The 17,696-nt window shown below is 38.7% G+C and overlaps 1 protein-coding gene across 7 annotated transcripts in view; it reads left to right on the top strand.

The window, feature by feature from the left end:
• Nucleotides 1-17,696, top strand: part of LOC138503495 (embryonic protein UVS.2-like) — a 293,734-nt gene that overhangs the window by 175,429 nt on the left and 100,609 nt on the right. For all 7 annotated transcript variants that reach the window (XM_069623275.1, XM_069623273.1, XM_069623271.1 and 4 more), the window contains one exon: nucleotides 3,837-3,952. In XM_069623275.1, coding sequence (XP_069479376.1) covers nucleotides 3,837-3,952 — 116 coding nt within the window. The remainder of the gene's footprint in view (nucleotides 1-3,836; nucleotides 3,953-17,696) is intronic.

The raw sequence follows: 17,696 nt of genomic DNA, 5'->3' as shown, positions 1-17,696 counted from the left end.
CTGCCACCTGCTCTATATCTTTTATGAAGGTGAGGTCAGCAAGTTGATGTGAGCAGAACTTGGATTTCTTAAGAAATTATGAGGTAAATCTGATAATTATAAACCCAGGGCCACAACCCTCACGAACCCTGTGGTCAAAACAAACGTAAAGCCATGTTACAATAGTCTAGCCTGGATGTGAAGAAAGGTATCATCAGTGTTTTAGGATGGGGGAAAGGGAAAAGATAGTAGGGGTCATTTTAAAACAGGTTGAGATTCAAAATGAATGCGTAAAAGCAAGTTGCAGTGCTGTTGAGCCTTCATTTTATTCTCAACCGACTTTTCTGCATACACAAGGCAGTTAATTTTCTATTTAAACTTAAATTGCCCGAAGTGGACAACCTACGTTTGCACTTAAGTGCAATCAGTTCCCCTCCAGAAATGTTCATAATTTGCACTGCAGAGAGCAATGAGCAGTGTTTGAGGCAGCGGACGCCTATTTACACTTCTCTATTTGCACTCTGCAGTGCAAACAGAGCAATTGCTGTCTGCCATGTACACATGGCTGGTGGCATTTACAATGATTTCCTATGGAAACCGCCAGTGGTTTCCATAGGAAATCAATGGTTTCACACCAACATGATAATCTCATGCTGGTGTGAAACCAAATTGATTTTGAAGGTGGAGGATAAACGGGAGGCGGAAATGTGACTCCCATTACGCCCCCACCGTCCACCTTCAAGAACTATGAAACTCACTGGAGCATGAGTGGAGGAGTTAAGTAAGCGTTCATTTTCGCTGCAGGGGAATTCAAAATGTGCTCTAAGTCAAAGGAGGGGCATAGAGTGGAGATAACAATGCTGCCATGCTTTCTTCCTCTTTCTTGTGTGAGCACTTCTTAAAACAAATTAATTCCTACAGAATCAGCCTTGCATCATCACTTACTAGTGGCAGGCACATTCCATAGTAATCCATAGTGCCAACTGACCTGCAAGATCTTTGAGGTGCTACAGATTGAAGACCCCAACAAAAAAAGTTAGGAGAACCCTCAAGATAGTCTGAATTAGTGGGGAATGGACCAAAAATAGAAGAGCTGCGAGTGTGCTTTGAAGTGAAGTTTTATATTTGCTTCTGTTTTACAGAAGGAAGTATCCTCTCAGATTTTCTTAACCAGCTGTAGTTTTCTTAGAAGGAAAGACTGGACATCAATCAGTGTGAGCTAAAGAAGAAGAGTGGTAGTGTAATGACCTAAACAAATTAGGATAACAGCCTCAACCTTTTATAATTCTACTTCATCAGGAAGTAAAAATAAATAGTTTCAAAAGCAGGTGATAGTTTCACTATGAGAGGTATGGATATGTTTTAATCCCATAATACTCATTCAGAAAAGGACATATAGCGCCCAAAAGCGTTTACAACAGCCGTTGGTGTGTAATTTACTCATGAGATAAATGCTTAAAATTCACAAAAGGAAATAGAAGTTGCAATTGCTCACATTTCCCAGAGCCTATGTACATCTCTCGCAATGGGCTTTGTAAGGTCAACTAATAGTGGCCGAGTGAAATGTGAGCAAATCTGACTTCTTTTTTATGATTTTGGTGCAAAGAAAATGACCTTCTTTGAATGTAATTTTTAGACATAGCTGATGTATTGTCATCTATCTGGTGGGTTAAAATCAGAGCAGGAGACGATTTGCATACCTCATTGCAGAATAGGACTGCATGATTTTTTATTTAAATACATTCTGAAATAAGAGAGAATCAAAGCGTGCTTGAGTGACAGCAATTAGACAGCATGAGAATGGTATGTATTTTGAGATTATTGGGATTGTTTCCATGTACACATATGCATTCAGACACACAAGCTGCTTATCTGTGTATAGATCGGAAACCAGTTGTGACATTTCCACCCTTCCTGTCCACTCCCAGTTTTATGGACTGTGACATGCCTCAGTGCTCCTCTTTGCGTGACCTGCCTCAGGACTCCTCTTTGCCCCACCTCCTACTTCATTTTTAAACAGTCTCTGGGAGTTTTACTGAGAAGCCAGTTGCTGCTTGATCATATGCCCTTCTTCAGCTTAAAGGGAGGCTTGGTATCTTATCGTTTTCAGATATGTGACTCAAGTCTGAATCTGGATGGACAAAAGTAGGCTCACATTCAATCCTGGTGTGTGCTTCAAGCGTGTGTCTTAAAAAAAGACCCTCTGGCTAGAAGAAGAGTGGTAGTGTAATTTGCAGGCACAATTGACTGTTTTGTAAAGCGGTGCATAAAGACAATTTCATATTGTTTTACTCTTTACTTTTGCATTCTGCCTTGCAAAAGATGAAACTTGCAATGTGTGTGTTTTTTTGTTCAAAATTACCCAGAGAATACTGCTCCACAGGAGGAGATACAAATGCATGTTTGAGTATCTGTTCTGATTTGTAATCTGTGAATCAATTGATCATTAAGAGGGCTCCTGGGTATTTTTTCCTCTAAAGAAGGTTTCGAGAGAAGGCCCAAGGAATCTGGCCAGAGGGTCTTTTTTTAAGACACACGCTTAAAGCACACACCAGGATTGAATGTGAGCCTACTTTTGTCCATCCAGATTCAGACTTGAGTCACATATCTGAAAACGATAAGATACCAAGCCTCCCTTTAAGCTGAAGAAGGGCATATGATCAAGCAGCAACTGGCTTCTCAGTAAATCTCCCAGAGACTGTTTAAAAATGAAGTAGGAGGTGGGGCAAAGAGGAGTCCTGAGGCAGGTCACGCAAAGAGGAGCCCTGAGGCATGTCACAGTCCATAAAACTGGGAGCGGACAGGAAGGGTGGAAATGTCACAACTGGTTTCCGACCTATACACAGATAAGCAGCTTGTGTGTGTAAATGCATATGTGTACATGGAAACAATCCCAATAATCTCAAAATACATACCATGCTCATGCTGTCTAATTGCTGTCACTCAAACACACTTTGATTCTCTCTTATTTCAGAATGTATTTAAATAAAAAATCATGCAGTCCTATTCTGCAGTGAGGTATGCAAATCGTCTCCTGCTCTGATTTTAACCCACCAGATAGATGACAATATACATCAGCTATGTCTAAAAATTACATTCAAAGAAGGTCATTTTCTTTGCACCAAAATCATAAAAAAGAAGTCAGATTTGCTCACATTTCACTGGGCCACTATTAGTTGACCTTACAAAGCCCATTGCGAGAGATGTACATAGGCTCTGGGAAATGTGAGCAATTGCAACTTCTATTTCCTTTTGTGAATTTTAAGCATTTATCTCATGAGTAATTTACACACCAACGGCTGTTGTAAAAGCTTTTGGGCGCTATATGTCCTTTTCTGAATGAGTATTATGGGATTAAAACATATCCATACCTGTCATAGTGAAACTATCACCTGCTTTTGAAACTATTTATATTTACTTCCTGATGAAGAGAATTATAAAAGGTTGAGGCTGTTATCCTAATTTGTTTAGGTCATTACACTACCACTCTTCTTCTTTAGCTCACACTGATTGATGTCCAGTTTTTCCTTCTAAGAAAACTACAGCTGGTTAAGAAAATCTGAGAGGAGACTTCCATCTGTAAAACAGAAGCAAATATAAAACTTCACTTCAAAGCACACTCGCAGCTCTTCTATTTTTGGTCCATTCCCCACTAATTCAGACTATCTTGAGGGTTCTCCTAACTTTTTTTGTTGGGGTCTTCAATCTGTAGCACCTCAAAGATCTTGCAGGTCAGTTGGCACTCTACCAGCTTGAAATAGCATGTGCATATTTCACTTTTTGTATGCATTTTTGAAACGGGATTTTACAAGAATTTACCTTTTACAATGTTTTTCCTTCTCAATCTTTGCTTGCAGGTGTGTGCAGTAGCCGGTATTCTACCGTGACAGGAACCCTGATGTCATCCAACTATCCATCTGCATACCCAAACAACGCCAGCTGTGTCTATCTGATCCGAGTCCCATTTGATAAGGTAATAATTTAAGGAAATGTCAACCAATACGCGTCAAGCGTTTCAAAGCACTGATCTCAAGTTTCTTTGACAGCAATCTGAGCAGCCTAGAGGTGTGTACTAGGGTGATACATGTAGACATTCTTCAGATTACAAGATGGCTAACTGGCTTACAAACTGGTTGACTGGGTTACAAGCTGGCTAACTGGCTTATAGAGAGCGACAAATAGTGAAAAAGATTTTCCACAGCATTTCTATTTGGGTCTTCTTGGATTATCAGTATGTATCTAGGCATCAAGTCAGAGAGGAGGGAAGTACAAGACAATGGGTTCTTTATGTGTTTGGGTAATCTGGCTGTAAATCCACAGAATTATCACCAAAATTGATTACTCCTACGGCCACTTGCTCCCATGGAATTACACAGAGTTGTGAAAGGTGGCAAGAAGGTGTAAATCCCAATTTCTAGAGTCCATTTGACTAAATGGGGATTTTTTCAGTATTTCCACTAGTGGTAAATTTGCTATGGTAATTCCACAGGTTTCTGGTGGTAAAATGTGTGATTTACCTGCAGCTTTTTGGTGGTGATACATCCTTCACTTCATCAACAGAACATGAAGTGTGAGGCTGTGGTAAAGTAGAAGTAACTCCATTACCACCCTCTTAACATCATTTTACGCAAACTGATGTACTCTCAATATGGAACTTTGCCTACTGTAGTGCCTTTCACTACCCTACACCTATTCAGGCCTTAACTTCTTTTGAGAATGTTAATATGAGCATCAAGAAGACCAGACGTTGCCCACTCAACTTTCACATAAGAATTGTCCCAAAAAACATGTGCTTTTCCATTCAGTGAGTTACCGTCCACTGTATTTTCCACTTGCTGCCTCTGTCTTGGTACAGAAGATGTAGCCAAAATATGAATTGGAGGACAGATAGGTTTAGCAGGATTGTGTTAAATCAGCCACCTACACCTTGTCATTTAAGCTATTACCAATTAGTGTGGCTTCTCTAATTATGCATGGGGCAGTAATTATGTCTGCAGTTTTGACTGAAAAGTTGCAAACTCCCCTGTGGGCAAAATAATCCTGCATTGTGAGCATCCAGATTTGTGTAAGGATACATAAGTAGTTTGATTCACTGTTTCCTCCTTAATGGGTATTTATGCAGCCAGGCTTTGTATGACTCTATTCTAACATGGCACTGTCAGGAGTGCCCTGACAGAATGAATACCTATGTCGCTCCATTCCTAATATCTCCTCTAATTCCTCCTGACCACTGCATCCAAATGCCTTATACAGATTTAATTCATACAAAGTCATCTAACGGTGAATCTGATTAAAATAACACACAACCAGGAAACAGTTAGTGTATTTTAAAGGCACACTCTTTACTGGATAGTGCTGCTGAACCTGTGATCAAGTTAAAACACAGAAGCATTTCTGATCATCTTGCACTTGTTGGCAATAAAACAAACCAGAGAAGTCATTGTCAGTCTGAACCCACTTTCATAAGTAATGTCTGTGCCTTTAATGTTTCTACAACTCCCCAGAGGATTTTTGTATTTTCATTGTGACATCAGTGGGCAGATCAGAGCACTAGAGTGGACCAGTAATCCAAACCTTCCTCATATATATATATATATATATTCAGTGAAAAAACATTGTTAAAGGGAAGTTATGGTTCAAAGTAAAACCGAAAACCCCCTGAAATTCGGCAGTTATGGTAAGATAAGCAACCATAACACGTGCCACCGTGCACTGCTAACACTAACACCCAGGACATCAAAGATGACATCACAAATGTCATTGATGACATCACTGATGACATCACATGTGCATTTACTTTTCATGAAAACTCTGTACAATGGATTCTTATAATGCTGACCAAAAACTGTCAAGGATCATTGGGATAAATATCATGAGCTAATTAGTGCATTAAGCAATGCATTGATATAAATAGCATTCTGTTATGAAGTTCTATACAGTATACTAAGCTACTCATGCAGAAACATAGGCAGTGTGTGCAGCATACATGATGAAGGTTCAATATTCATAATCTTGTCATGTTGAATAGTGAAATGATAACTGCTTTCTTATTAGAGCTTTCCGTACTGTGAAACATGTAATACGTAGATAATAAAACCCACTTAATACATAATTATTACAGACAAAACACAAAGAGACAACAACACATACAAATATGAGTATATACAGGGACAGTGAAGTAAACAAAAAAGCAGAAGTAGTAGCAGAAAGAGTTCATAACCTAACTGATTGTCTTTATGCAGAGAAACTATTGCTCTGTTTCAAAGCTGCTACTTACCATATGTATGTGTATCACATGATGTGACTGCACCCAAAGGAAAGGAGAGTGAGTACAATGTATACAAATATGAGTATATTCAGGGAAGGTAGAGTAATAAAAATAAAACTATGAGAAAGTGCTGATAACCCTAATGATTATCTTCATGCACTACAGAAAGGATTGCTCTCTTTCAAGCCTGTGTCGTCCGCTATGTATATGTTTCATATGATGTGACTTGACCCTAAGTCTACAAATATAGTACCTTTTCAATTTTTACTTCCTGACTGTTACTGAAAAAAACTATGTGGCCTAGATATGTCAGTAAAGGGAAAAAAGGGAGAGCCAGACATGTGATGTCACCAGTGATGTCATCAATGACATTTGTCATGTCATCTTTGATGTCCTGGGTGTTAGTGTTAGCAGTGCACGGTGGCGCGAGTTATGGTTGCTTATCTTACCATAACTGCCGAATTTCAGGGGTTTTTCGGTTTTACTTTGAACCATAACGTCCCTTTAACAATGTTTTTTTTTTACTGAAATTCATAGGTTTTTCATAGTGCAACTTAACCATAATGTCCCTTTAACAAAGTTTTTTCACTGAATTTCATAGGTTTTTAGTAGCGCAACTTAACCATAATATACATGTAACATAGAACATACTGAACCCCCACGTAGGTATTTTGATGTCCGCGGACTACCGCCATGTCCGCGGACATATCGAGAATCTGAGCGTGGTGAATGTAAATTTAAATAGTGTGCCCCATTTCCCCTTTGAAGTTGCCTCTGAAAAGAGCCGTTTTTTTTTGTTTTTTTTACAGATGCTTGACAGACACCTGTTATTTTGTATTTTTTTTCTTGTTTTTTTTCTTACTTTAATCCTAAAATCTTCACATAACCTTCTCCAAAGCAACCCTTACATTCCAAAATAGAAAGGCATTTCCCGTAAAAGATAAAGAGATGCCACCTTCTTTAAAATTAACAGTATTACTGACATCAATATTCTCATTATTACAGAAGAACATACCAGCTCTAAGCATGAAGGCACACATGCCTCAGTTGATGACACACCTAGCAATGTTTTGCTGAGGACAAAAAACTGAACTATTGTCCCATATTGCCCTAGGTAGTAATCCAGAAAAAATTACTTTTGCATTTGGAAGGATCTTCATTACGGCTTGAACCAAGCGTTCCAAATCAGCCAACAAAGTAGGGGCACTGACGTTGCCCAAATGGAAAGCACCATAGTGCAAAACTACAACATGCGGACTGTTCATCGTGGCCATATCCTCACAAACTTGTACAATTCCCTGTACATTGCAATCAGGCACAGTGCTCCACACCACCTCCACTCCTTTCACATCAAAGTTCTTTTCAACATGCCTGCATCGAGCGTACTGTTGTAAACCATGCACAAACATATCTCCAAGCACCAACACCCTGACTTTCTCTACTTCTGCCATCTTCACCACACACAGTCTCTTTCAACACAAATCCACAACCTCGACATCTGATTGACTAATCCGTACAGTCTTCTTGCCATGTTGGATTTGCTGGAAAACCCCGGATGTAGTACGCCCTGTCCACGGACAGCCGCGGTGTCCACGGACCGCGTAACTCTTCGACACCCCTTCTACCATTTCCACTTTACTCTCTGTGCCATTCCCTCATTGCATACAGCTAAGCAGTCACACAATACGAAGAACGTCCTCAGAACACCCCCATTTTGTTTATTTTCGAACATTTCAGGACACTTATCATTTCATTATTCAACATATTAACATTACAAATATTATACTTTCATCTTGTACGCTGCACACAGTGCTATGTTTCTCCATTAGTAGCTCAGTATACTTGATAGAACCCCATAATACAATGCTATTTATATCAATGCATCGTTCAAAACACTAATTACGGTATGACATTTATTGCAATGATCCTTGACACTTTTTTCGCAACATTATAATAAAAATCCCTAGTAAACAAATTTCCTGAAAAGTAAATGCACGCAAACAATATACAAAGATGTAGTGTAAACAGCAAGTTCTCACAGATGGCTTTACACAGAATGTTGCAAAGTAAGCATTTATGCTCGTTCACAGTGAAGGTCAGCTGCTTCAATTTATTTCTCGCGGCCCGGAGAGGCCCACGACTCCCAGTATAAGGTTCTATTTTTTTTTTACCTTGACAGACAGAGATTGTGCTGAAAGACTTCTTTTGAAGAAGTGTAGCAAAAACGTAAGACACGATAAAGATGAAATTTCTGAAACGAAACCACTTTTGTATATTATATAACTTTGAGAAAGATCGTTGGCACACGCAGAGTCGTATTTTGGGACTGCACTACACTTGGACAATGGAAAATGCAATTATACTGTAAGCAACCCTTTAGATTATTTTATACCGGAATATAATAACAATAGCATGGCATTAAAGCCCGGTCAATTTGTACTTGTTCGTTCAATGTGGCATATTGTTTTCTACCGCGCACTATCAGCACCAAATTGATCCCCTGTCGTTTAGATGGCTCTGAAAAAGGCAAACGACACAGGGTGGGTTAATAGAAATAATTTAACCGGTCTGTAGCCGGTCAAGCACTCTACTCGCTGTGCCACTTCACTGTAGCCGGTCAAGTGGCACAGCGAGTAGAGCGCTCGCTTTGACATCTGTGCACAGCTTGCTAACGCAGGTTTGAATCCCGGCACGGCCAAACTCAGCCTTTCATCCTTCCGTGGTCGATAAATGAGCACCACACACCATGGGTAATAATAAGCAGCGCTGAGATACCTGACAGTTCTTACCGCTAAATAAATGCGGAAATGTTATTATTTTATTATTAACATACTCCGTTGCACTATCTTCGCAAATAGTTTCACGCCCTAATAAATAAAATGAATATTTTTTAATAAAGATCGGCTGGTGAGACTATTTTATGTTTTTTAAAACAGGTATCTTGCCCCATTTTGCCAATGTCACGATTTTCAGACTCCAGCGGATGGATTTTTCAACTGCTATGTGCAGCTCCATGTAAGCAACTTCATGACCCTCACCATTTTATGGGACAATCGCCAAGGACCAATATGCCCTTGCGCAGTACTAGCGGCTAGAGGCAACATACCAACCATTATGGTGGTCTAATGCCTCGTTGTGGAGCAACCTTCCGATTATCAGTGCGACCATTTACTGCTTTTATCATAAACCAACAGCCTATCTACCGCAAAGGAACAGCTCAAAATAAACTTTTGCTGATCGACAGCAGAGACAATTGCAAATTGCTGAATATTCACTAAAGATTTCATGTGAAATAAATGTACTTTACCAAATGTACAATCCTGCTGTTTACTTTTAAACCACAGTTTCATATTCCGAATTGTGGCGCACTGTTTTCTAAGTTGATCTAACACCCTCTGTACCGCAAAGGAACATCGTGTGGCTCAACATGAACTTTTGCGGATCGACAACAAAGACAAATGCAAATCGCTGAATATTCTCTAAACATTTGATGTCAAATAAATGTACTTTACAAAATTTACAATCTTGCTGTTTGCTTTTAAATCACAGTTTCATATTCCGAATTGTGGCGCGCTGTGTTGTGACATAATGTGTGTTGTCTTCCGGGTTCTGTGTAAAGTCGCGTAGGACTGGAGACGACTGGGCCTCACGCGGTACTAGCGGATAGAAGCAACATACCAACCATTATGGTGGTCTAATGCCTCGAAAACAACACAGATCATCTCACAACACAGCGTGCCACAATTCGGAATATGAAACTGTGATTTAAAAGTAAACAGCAGGATTGTACATTTCGTAAAGTACTTTTATTTGACATCAAATGTTTAGAGAATATTCAGCGATTTGCATTTGTCTTTGCTGTCGATCCGCAAAAGTTCATCTTGAGTCACGCGCTGTTCCTTTGCGGTACACAGGGTGTTGGTTTATGATAAAAGAAGCACTATGGTCGCACTGATAATCGGAAGGCTGTTCCAACAATGAGGCATTAGACCCCCATAATGGTTGGTATGTTGCTTCTAGCCGCTAGTACCGCATAAGGGCATATTGGTCCTTGGCTATTGTCCCATAAAATGGTGAGGGTCATGAAGTTGTTTAGAAGTAGCTGCACATGGCAGTGAAAAAGTCCGTCGGCTGGGGTCTGAAAATCGTGGCATTGACAGTAGGGAAGGATGCACCTGTTTTAAAAACATAAATTAGTCTCACAAGCCGATCTTCATTAAAAATATTCATTTTATTTATTAGGGCGTGAAACTATTTGCTAGCTAGGATAGTGCAACAGAGTATGTTAACTTATTCCCACTAACCCACCCTCTCTCCACTGCCTTTTTCAGAGCCGTCTGAGCGCCAAGGGACCACTTCGGCGGTGATAGTGCACGGTACAAAACAATATGCCACATTGAACGAACAAGTACAACTTAACTGGGCTTTAACGCCACGCTATTGTTATTATATTCTGGTATAAAATAATCTAAAGGGTTACTTACATTATATTGGCATTTTCCATTGTCTATGCGTAATGCAGTCCCTAAATACGACTCTGTCTATGCCAAGGATCTTTCTCATAGTGATATAATATATAAAAGCGGTTTAGTTTCAGAAATTTCATCCTTATCGTCTCTTACGTTTTTGCACCCCTCCTTCAAAAGAAGTCTTTTGGCACGATCCCTGTCTGTCAAGGTCAAAAAACATTAGAACCTTATAGTGCGTGCCGTGGGCCACTCCGGGCCACGAGCAAATAATTGAAGAAGCTTACCTTCACTGTGAACGAGCATAAATTCTTACTTTGCAACATTGTGTGTAAAGCCATCCATGAGAAATTGCTTTTTACACTCCATCTTTTTATATTGTCTTCCTGCTAATGAAAAAAGTTTGTTAAAGGGAGTTTATGGCTAACTTGCGCCACTAAAAACCTATGAAATTCAGTAAAAGAACTTTGTTAACGGGACGTTATGGTTAAGTTGCGCTACTAAAAACCTATGAAATTCAGTAAAAAAACATTGTCAACGGGACGTTATGGTTAAGTTGCGCTACTAAAAACCTATGAAATTCAGTGAAAAACCTTTGCTAAAGGGACGTTATGGTTCCAAGTAAAACCGAAAACCCCCTGAAATTCACCATTTATGGTAAGCTAAGCAACCATACCTCGCGCCACCACCGTGCACTGCAAAGCCTAACACCCAGGACATCAAAGATTACATCACAAATGTCATTTATGACATCACTGATGACATCACATGTGCATTTACCTTTCATGAAAGGTCTGTACAAGGGATTCTTAGTGTAATGTTAATAAAAAAAGTGTCAAAGATTATTGGAAAAAATATCAATTGCTAATCAGTGCATTAAGCTATGCATTGATATAAATAGCATTCTATTATTAACTTCAATCCAGTATACTAAGGTACTCATGTAGAAACATAGGCATTGTGTGCAGCATACATGATGGAGGTGCAATATTCATAAGCTTGCATGTTGAATAGTGAAATGATAACTGTTTTCATATTAGAGTTTTGCGTACAGTGAAACGTGTGATAAGTATGTAATAACACCCTCTTACTACATAATTGCATTATTATAGACAAATCACAAAGAGACAACACCAGATACAAATATGAATATATACAAGGGAATTGAAGTAAGAAAAAGAAGCAGCAATAGTAGCAGAAAGTGTTCATAACTTAACTGATTACCTTTATGCAGAGAAATGATTGCTCTGTTTCAAAGCTGTTACTTACCCTATCTATATATATATCACATGATGTGTCTGGACCCTAAGGAAAATAGTGTGAGTACAACATATAAAAATATGAGCATATACAGGGAAAGTACAGTAATAGAAAAACATCAAAAGCATCAGAAAGTGTTGATAAATCTACTGATAATTTTAATGCACAAAAAGGATTTCTGTTTTCAAGGTTGTGTCTTCCCCTATGTATATGTTTCATATGATATGACTGGACCATAAGGGAATTATTCTAAGAACATACTTGAAGGATAAGTCTACGAATATAGTAATTTACAATTTTTAGTTCCTGACTGTTATTGAAGAAAATCATGTGGCGTAGATATGTCAGGAAAGCAAAAAAGGGGGAGTCAGACATGTGATGCCATCAGTGATGTCATCAATGACATTTGTGATGTCATCTTTGATGTCCTGGGTGTTAGTCTTAGCAGTGCACAGTGGTGGCGCGAGTTATGGTTGCTTAGCATACCATAACTGGTGAATTTCAGGGGTTTTTCGGTTTTACTTGGAACCATAACGTCCATATAACAAAGTTTTTTTACTGAATCTGATTAGTAGCGCAACTTAACCATAACGTCCCTTTAACAAAGTTTTTTTACTGAATATATATATATATATATTTATATATATATATATATATTACATGGCCACGATAGTGGCAATGTAGTTATGGTTAAGTTGTTGTTTCCATAGAAAGAGCACTTTTTGGGCGGCTTATAACTTCGCTTCCCCTGGATGAATCCTCACCAAACTTTGCAAAAAAAGTACATGGCCCACTCTGAATGTTTTTGCAAAGTTTGGAGATGTTTTGGTGAGGATTCATCCAGGGAGGGAACAGTTATAGGGGGGTCCCAAAATTTCTTTTTTTCCCATAGACTGAACGGGAAAAAAACTTGGCTCGCGCCTACAGCCCAGACCGCCGGATGGAATTTCACCAAATTTGAACCAGGAGCAGCGGCCTGGTCCTGAAAGCGTGCTTTTACAGATTTGTTGAAAATCCGTCCAGTAGTTTTTAAAAAAACGACCAAAAAGTAGGTCATAAAAAATGTGTGATATCTGTGTTCGGTCCGCACACACACTTCCCTGTTCGCTCCGCGGACAGTGTCCTGATTGGCCGATCGGCTTACGTCATGTCCGCAGACATGTGACGTGTTCGCTGTTTGGACGGTGTGGAGCGTGAAGCGCGTCTGATTTTCGGTGGCGCCAGCCATCTTGGATTCACGGACATCCGCGGACAGCGCAGTGAAATTTGGTTCAAAATGTGTATTTAGTAGAGTGTGTTGGTGTGTAGGAGTGTTTGGGGAGGGTGGGAGAGTATGAGATAGGTTGAAAGTTGTATTTTTTCATGTGGTAGATGTTCTTGGTGTGTTTGCGGACATCACGGGTGTTCTGAAATGTTCTAAATAAACTCAATGGGGGGTGTTCTGAGGACTCAATATGTGTCCGTTTTGTTTGGAAGCAAGCTGAAACTGTTCTAAGAACACTTGCGGTGTCATGAAATGTTCGCAAATAAACAAAATGGGGATGTTCTGAGGACGCTGTCCGTCTTGTTAATTGTTAAGTTGAAAATGTTCTAAGAACTCTCGCGGTGTCCTCAAATGTTCGTAAATAAACAAAATGGGGATGTTCTGAGGACGCTGTCTGTATTGTTCGTTGTCAAGTTGAAAATGTTCTAAGAACTCTCACGTTGTCCTGAAATGTTCGTAGGGGGTGTCCTGAAGACGCTGTCCGTATTGTTCGCTGGCAAGTTGAATGTGTTCTAAGAACACTTGCGGTGTCCTAAAATGTTCGTAAATAAACAAAATGGGGTGTTCTGAGGACGCTGTCCGGATTGTTCGTTGTCAAGTTGAATGTGTTCTAAGAACACTCGTGGTGTCCTGAAATGTTCGTAGGGGGTGTCCTAAAAACGCTGTCCGTATTGTTCGATGGCATGTTGAATGTGTTCTAAGAACACTCGCGGTGTCCTGAAATCTTCGCAAATAAACCAAATGGGGGTGTTCCTAGGACGCTGTCCGTATTGTTCGTTGTCAAGTTGAAAATGTTCTAAGAACTCTCGCGGTGTCCTGAAATGTTCATAGGGGGTGTCCTGAAGACGCTGTCCGTATTGTTAGCTGGCAAGTTGAAAGTGTTCTAAGAACACAAGTAATGTCCGCGGACATTAAAAGTTTCCACAGGCCATAGTTGAAATGTTTGACTCTATGGGTGTCGTATGCTGCGGTGGTTGTGGCCAGGGCATAGAGTGTTGGGTGCATGACCATTTGGTCATGCACCCAACACTCTATGCCCTGGCCACAACCACCGCAGCATATCACACTTATAGTTGCTTATAACTTTGGGTCAAAAACAAATTTATAAGGAACAAAGTTATAAGATATTATGGGTGTGATATGCTGCGATGGTTGTGGCCATGGCATAGAGTGTATGATATACTTACTGTTTGGTTTAGTAACTGTAGTACATGCATTTCTTGTTAATTTCTGTGATAAAAGAAAATAGCATGTTAGTATTAGTATTTTGTAATGACTTATTACATTGTATAATCAACATTTTTATTTTTTTGGGACCCTCATATTTAGTAGATGACAAACCAGAGTACTGTGCAATTTCCTCAGTTTCTGTGTTCATTGCTAAAATCATTGAGTCTGTGGGAGAAAATAAAAACCCATGTTGGATTAAAAAAACTTGTTCTGTTATGCTACAGTTTGTTTGTTTGTTTGTTTTCAGTGTTCACTTTTGGCTATTGCTTTATACATTGGGTTGTTGCATTTTTTTGGAGCAGTAACATAATATTTGTTTGTTTGGATATTATAACATTTTAGAGCAGTTAGATACCAGTAGGTGTATTCTAACTGCCTATTTTTTTTTATATATTTTAGTGGTATTGATTTATCTGTTTGGATATTGTTAAATTTTGGGACAGTTAGATACCCATTGGCGTATTCTAACAGTCTATTTTTTACTCTAATTTTCTGGTATTCATTTATCTGATTAGTTGTTGAATCTTTGGGCAGTTAGATAGCTTTTGGAATATTCTAACAGTTTATATTTTTTTACTACAAGTTTACTTAGGGTTTAAGTACAGTTTAGTTATCAAATTTTGGTAAAATAAGCGTTTGTAAGATTTGCTGGTAATCTCTGCTTTAGAGTAATGGTACTATCATTACATTGAAACCATCCGCATTTCTTTTTTATATATGCAGTGTAGTGCCCTGAATTGGGTGTGGCTCCTGCGTGGTAGATTATACCTATTGTTGTGAAGGTTTTCTTACCAAGTGATATTTGACCATGTGTGAATCCAGTCAGCTTGCAGTTGTTTTTGGTACCATCTGCATTGTAACGTAGAATCATTAGTATTAAGTATTTACTATGTGTTTGTATTACTAACGTGGAGCGATTATCTGAATTGCAGATAGAACATAATCTACCATGGTTTGCATTTTGTACAAGTTGCTGAAATGGAATGGATTCACAATTAGGTATTGATATATATACGAAGTGTTCATTGGGGATTTGTTCTTCTGTCACATTGTTGCAGAGAGTACATGTATGTTTCCACATGTATGAAATCTGGAAGATTTCATTTATAGGTATGTTTTTGTTTTCCAGTACTTGTAGTAAGTACATTAGAAATTCTTGTGGATCTTCCTGTGAGTTTATAGTGAATTTCACCATTCCAGCACAGTAGTCCAATTGTTGTCTTATTCCATAAACACTATACGTGTTGTCAGGATTGTTTGCTGCATTTCTGTGAGGTACTAACATTTGCATATACAATTGGTCTGTACTGTGTAAGTAAATGCTGTCAACAATTGGTGGTAATTGAAATAGAATATTCATTGCTACATTTGCATAACAACTTACACCAACTATATTTGAGAGTTTAAATGGACCAGGTAGTTCTGTATCTGACTGCTTTTTTGGTGTTTGTCTTCCTTCTTTGAAGAAGTACCTGGTTTACTTTCCCTAATTGATTATTTTTTGCTTGTGGTACTTGATGAAGTATTACTTTCTTTTACTGTCTTTGGAGGATTTGGAGTGACATCCGGTTGCATTTCTGTTTGATTTATTTTTCTTTTATAAAGTTTTACTTTGTTTAGATGGAAGGTGTATAGTGAGCGAAGTCTATTATATTCTAAAATGCAAGGAATATCAGCGTTTACTTTACTTGCATCAAAGTTGATTAGAAATAGACCGTCAAGTGTAGGTAAGCGTGATAGTGCTACGTAGCTCATGCCTACTTTAAAGACTGTGTTACCATTATCTATCATTGTTTTGTCTAGGGTAATACCTTGTGATTTATGAATTGTGACTGCGTATGCAAGAGTTAGAGAAAATTGTTCTCTGCGTACATACATGTCTTTGAAGAGAAGGAATCGAGCTGTTGAGCGTCCTATCCTTTTTACTTCTGAAAGTTTGTCAAAGAGTATATTGACAAACTGAATTTTGTTGTCACCTGGGTATGTTTGAAAGCCAACAACTGTACCCAGTGCTCCATTAACTAGTCCTTGGTCCACGTCAAGGTTACGTTTAAGCATTACTCTGCAATTTACGGATAATTTTAATATCTTTTCTAAGCCTTTTGTGTTGGAGATTGATTTTTCTAAACTATTTAGTCTTGTTGTGGCTTGGTCAAACATAGGTAGTGTCATACCATGCACATCTAGTTTGTCTGTGGCGCTAATTTCCATTATTGGTTGCATTTCTTTACTTAACATTATTTCATTGAATTTGAAACAGCTTGCAAGAGTTGGCATTAAGGCCATACAATTGACATGTTTGTGAGCTAATTGTTCCATAACATCTGTAGCACATGCATTATCGCCATAAAGTGCATTAATGTGCCGGGTTTTCAATATTGTTTCTGCTTCTTTAGAAAGTATACCAACTTTGATACTTTTTAAGATGTTGGCATAAGTGAGATCTGCAGATTGCTGTATGTTTTCTGTTAATTCTTTGTATTGGAAATATTGCCAAAGGTTGACATTTCCAATGCTGCCAACAGTTTTACGGCAGAGTTTGTGTCCTAATGTTTTAAAAATAGGCTCACCTTTTACTGGTGTCAATTGAAGAAGATCTCCGAAAAAAATAATGTGTTTTCCTGCAAAGAGTTCTTCATAATTTGTTTTGAGTACTTCTTGTAATCTGAGGTGAATCAAAGCCAACATTAGGTTGGAGACCATGCTCACTTCATCTATTAGTAGCATTTTCATTTGTTTCAATACTCTGCATAGTTCCATTGCAGCTTCTGCAGAAAGTTTGTAATAGTCTAATTTGTTCTGGTGTTCTACTGGCAATAGTAGTAATCGGTGTAACGTGACACCACCTATGTTGTAGGCAGCTAAACTTGTGGGGGCAGTGACAACAGCTGACAGTTTGTTATTTGTCAATTGTTGAAGGAACTTACTGATGATTTTGATTAGGAATGTTTTGCCAGAACCAGCTTCACCACTGACGTACAGTAGTATAGGTTTATAATTATGGCAGGAATAATCTTCATTTTCATGTTGTACACCATGTGCAATTTGTTTTGTTACTTCTTGAAAAATGCTACCTTGCTCATTGTTTAGTTTTTATTGTAGTATAGTTAAGTCTTCTTTATCTTCATACTGACACATGGTGTTTTCTACTTCTATCATAGCTAATTCTGCCTCATTTATTATTAGTGGTTCTCCCAGTGGTTCTTGGCTTCCTGTTACAGAAGGTTGA

The sequence above is a fragment of the Ambystoma mexicanum genome, chromosome 11, assembly GCF_040938575.1.
Source record: "Ambystoma mexicanum isolate Mex_15411 chromosome 11, UKY_AmexF1_1, whole genome shotgun sequence".
Taxonomy (NCBI): domain Eukaryota; kingdom Metazoa; phylum Chordata; class Amphibia; order Caudata; family Ambystomatidae; genus Ambystoma; species Ambystoma mexicanum.
The sequence above is the reverse complement of the archived record's forward strand: the minus strand, read 5'-3'. Positions and strand labels throughout refer to the sequence as shown.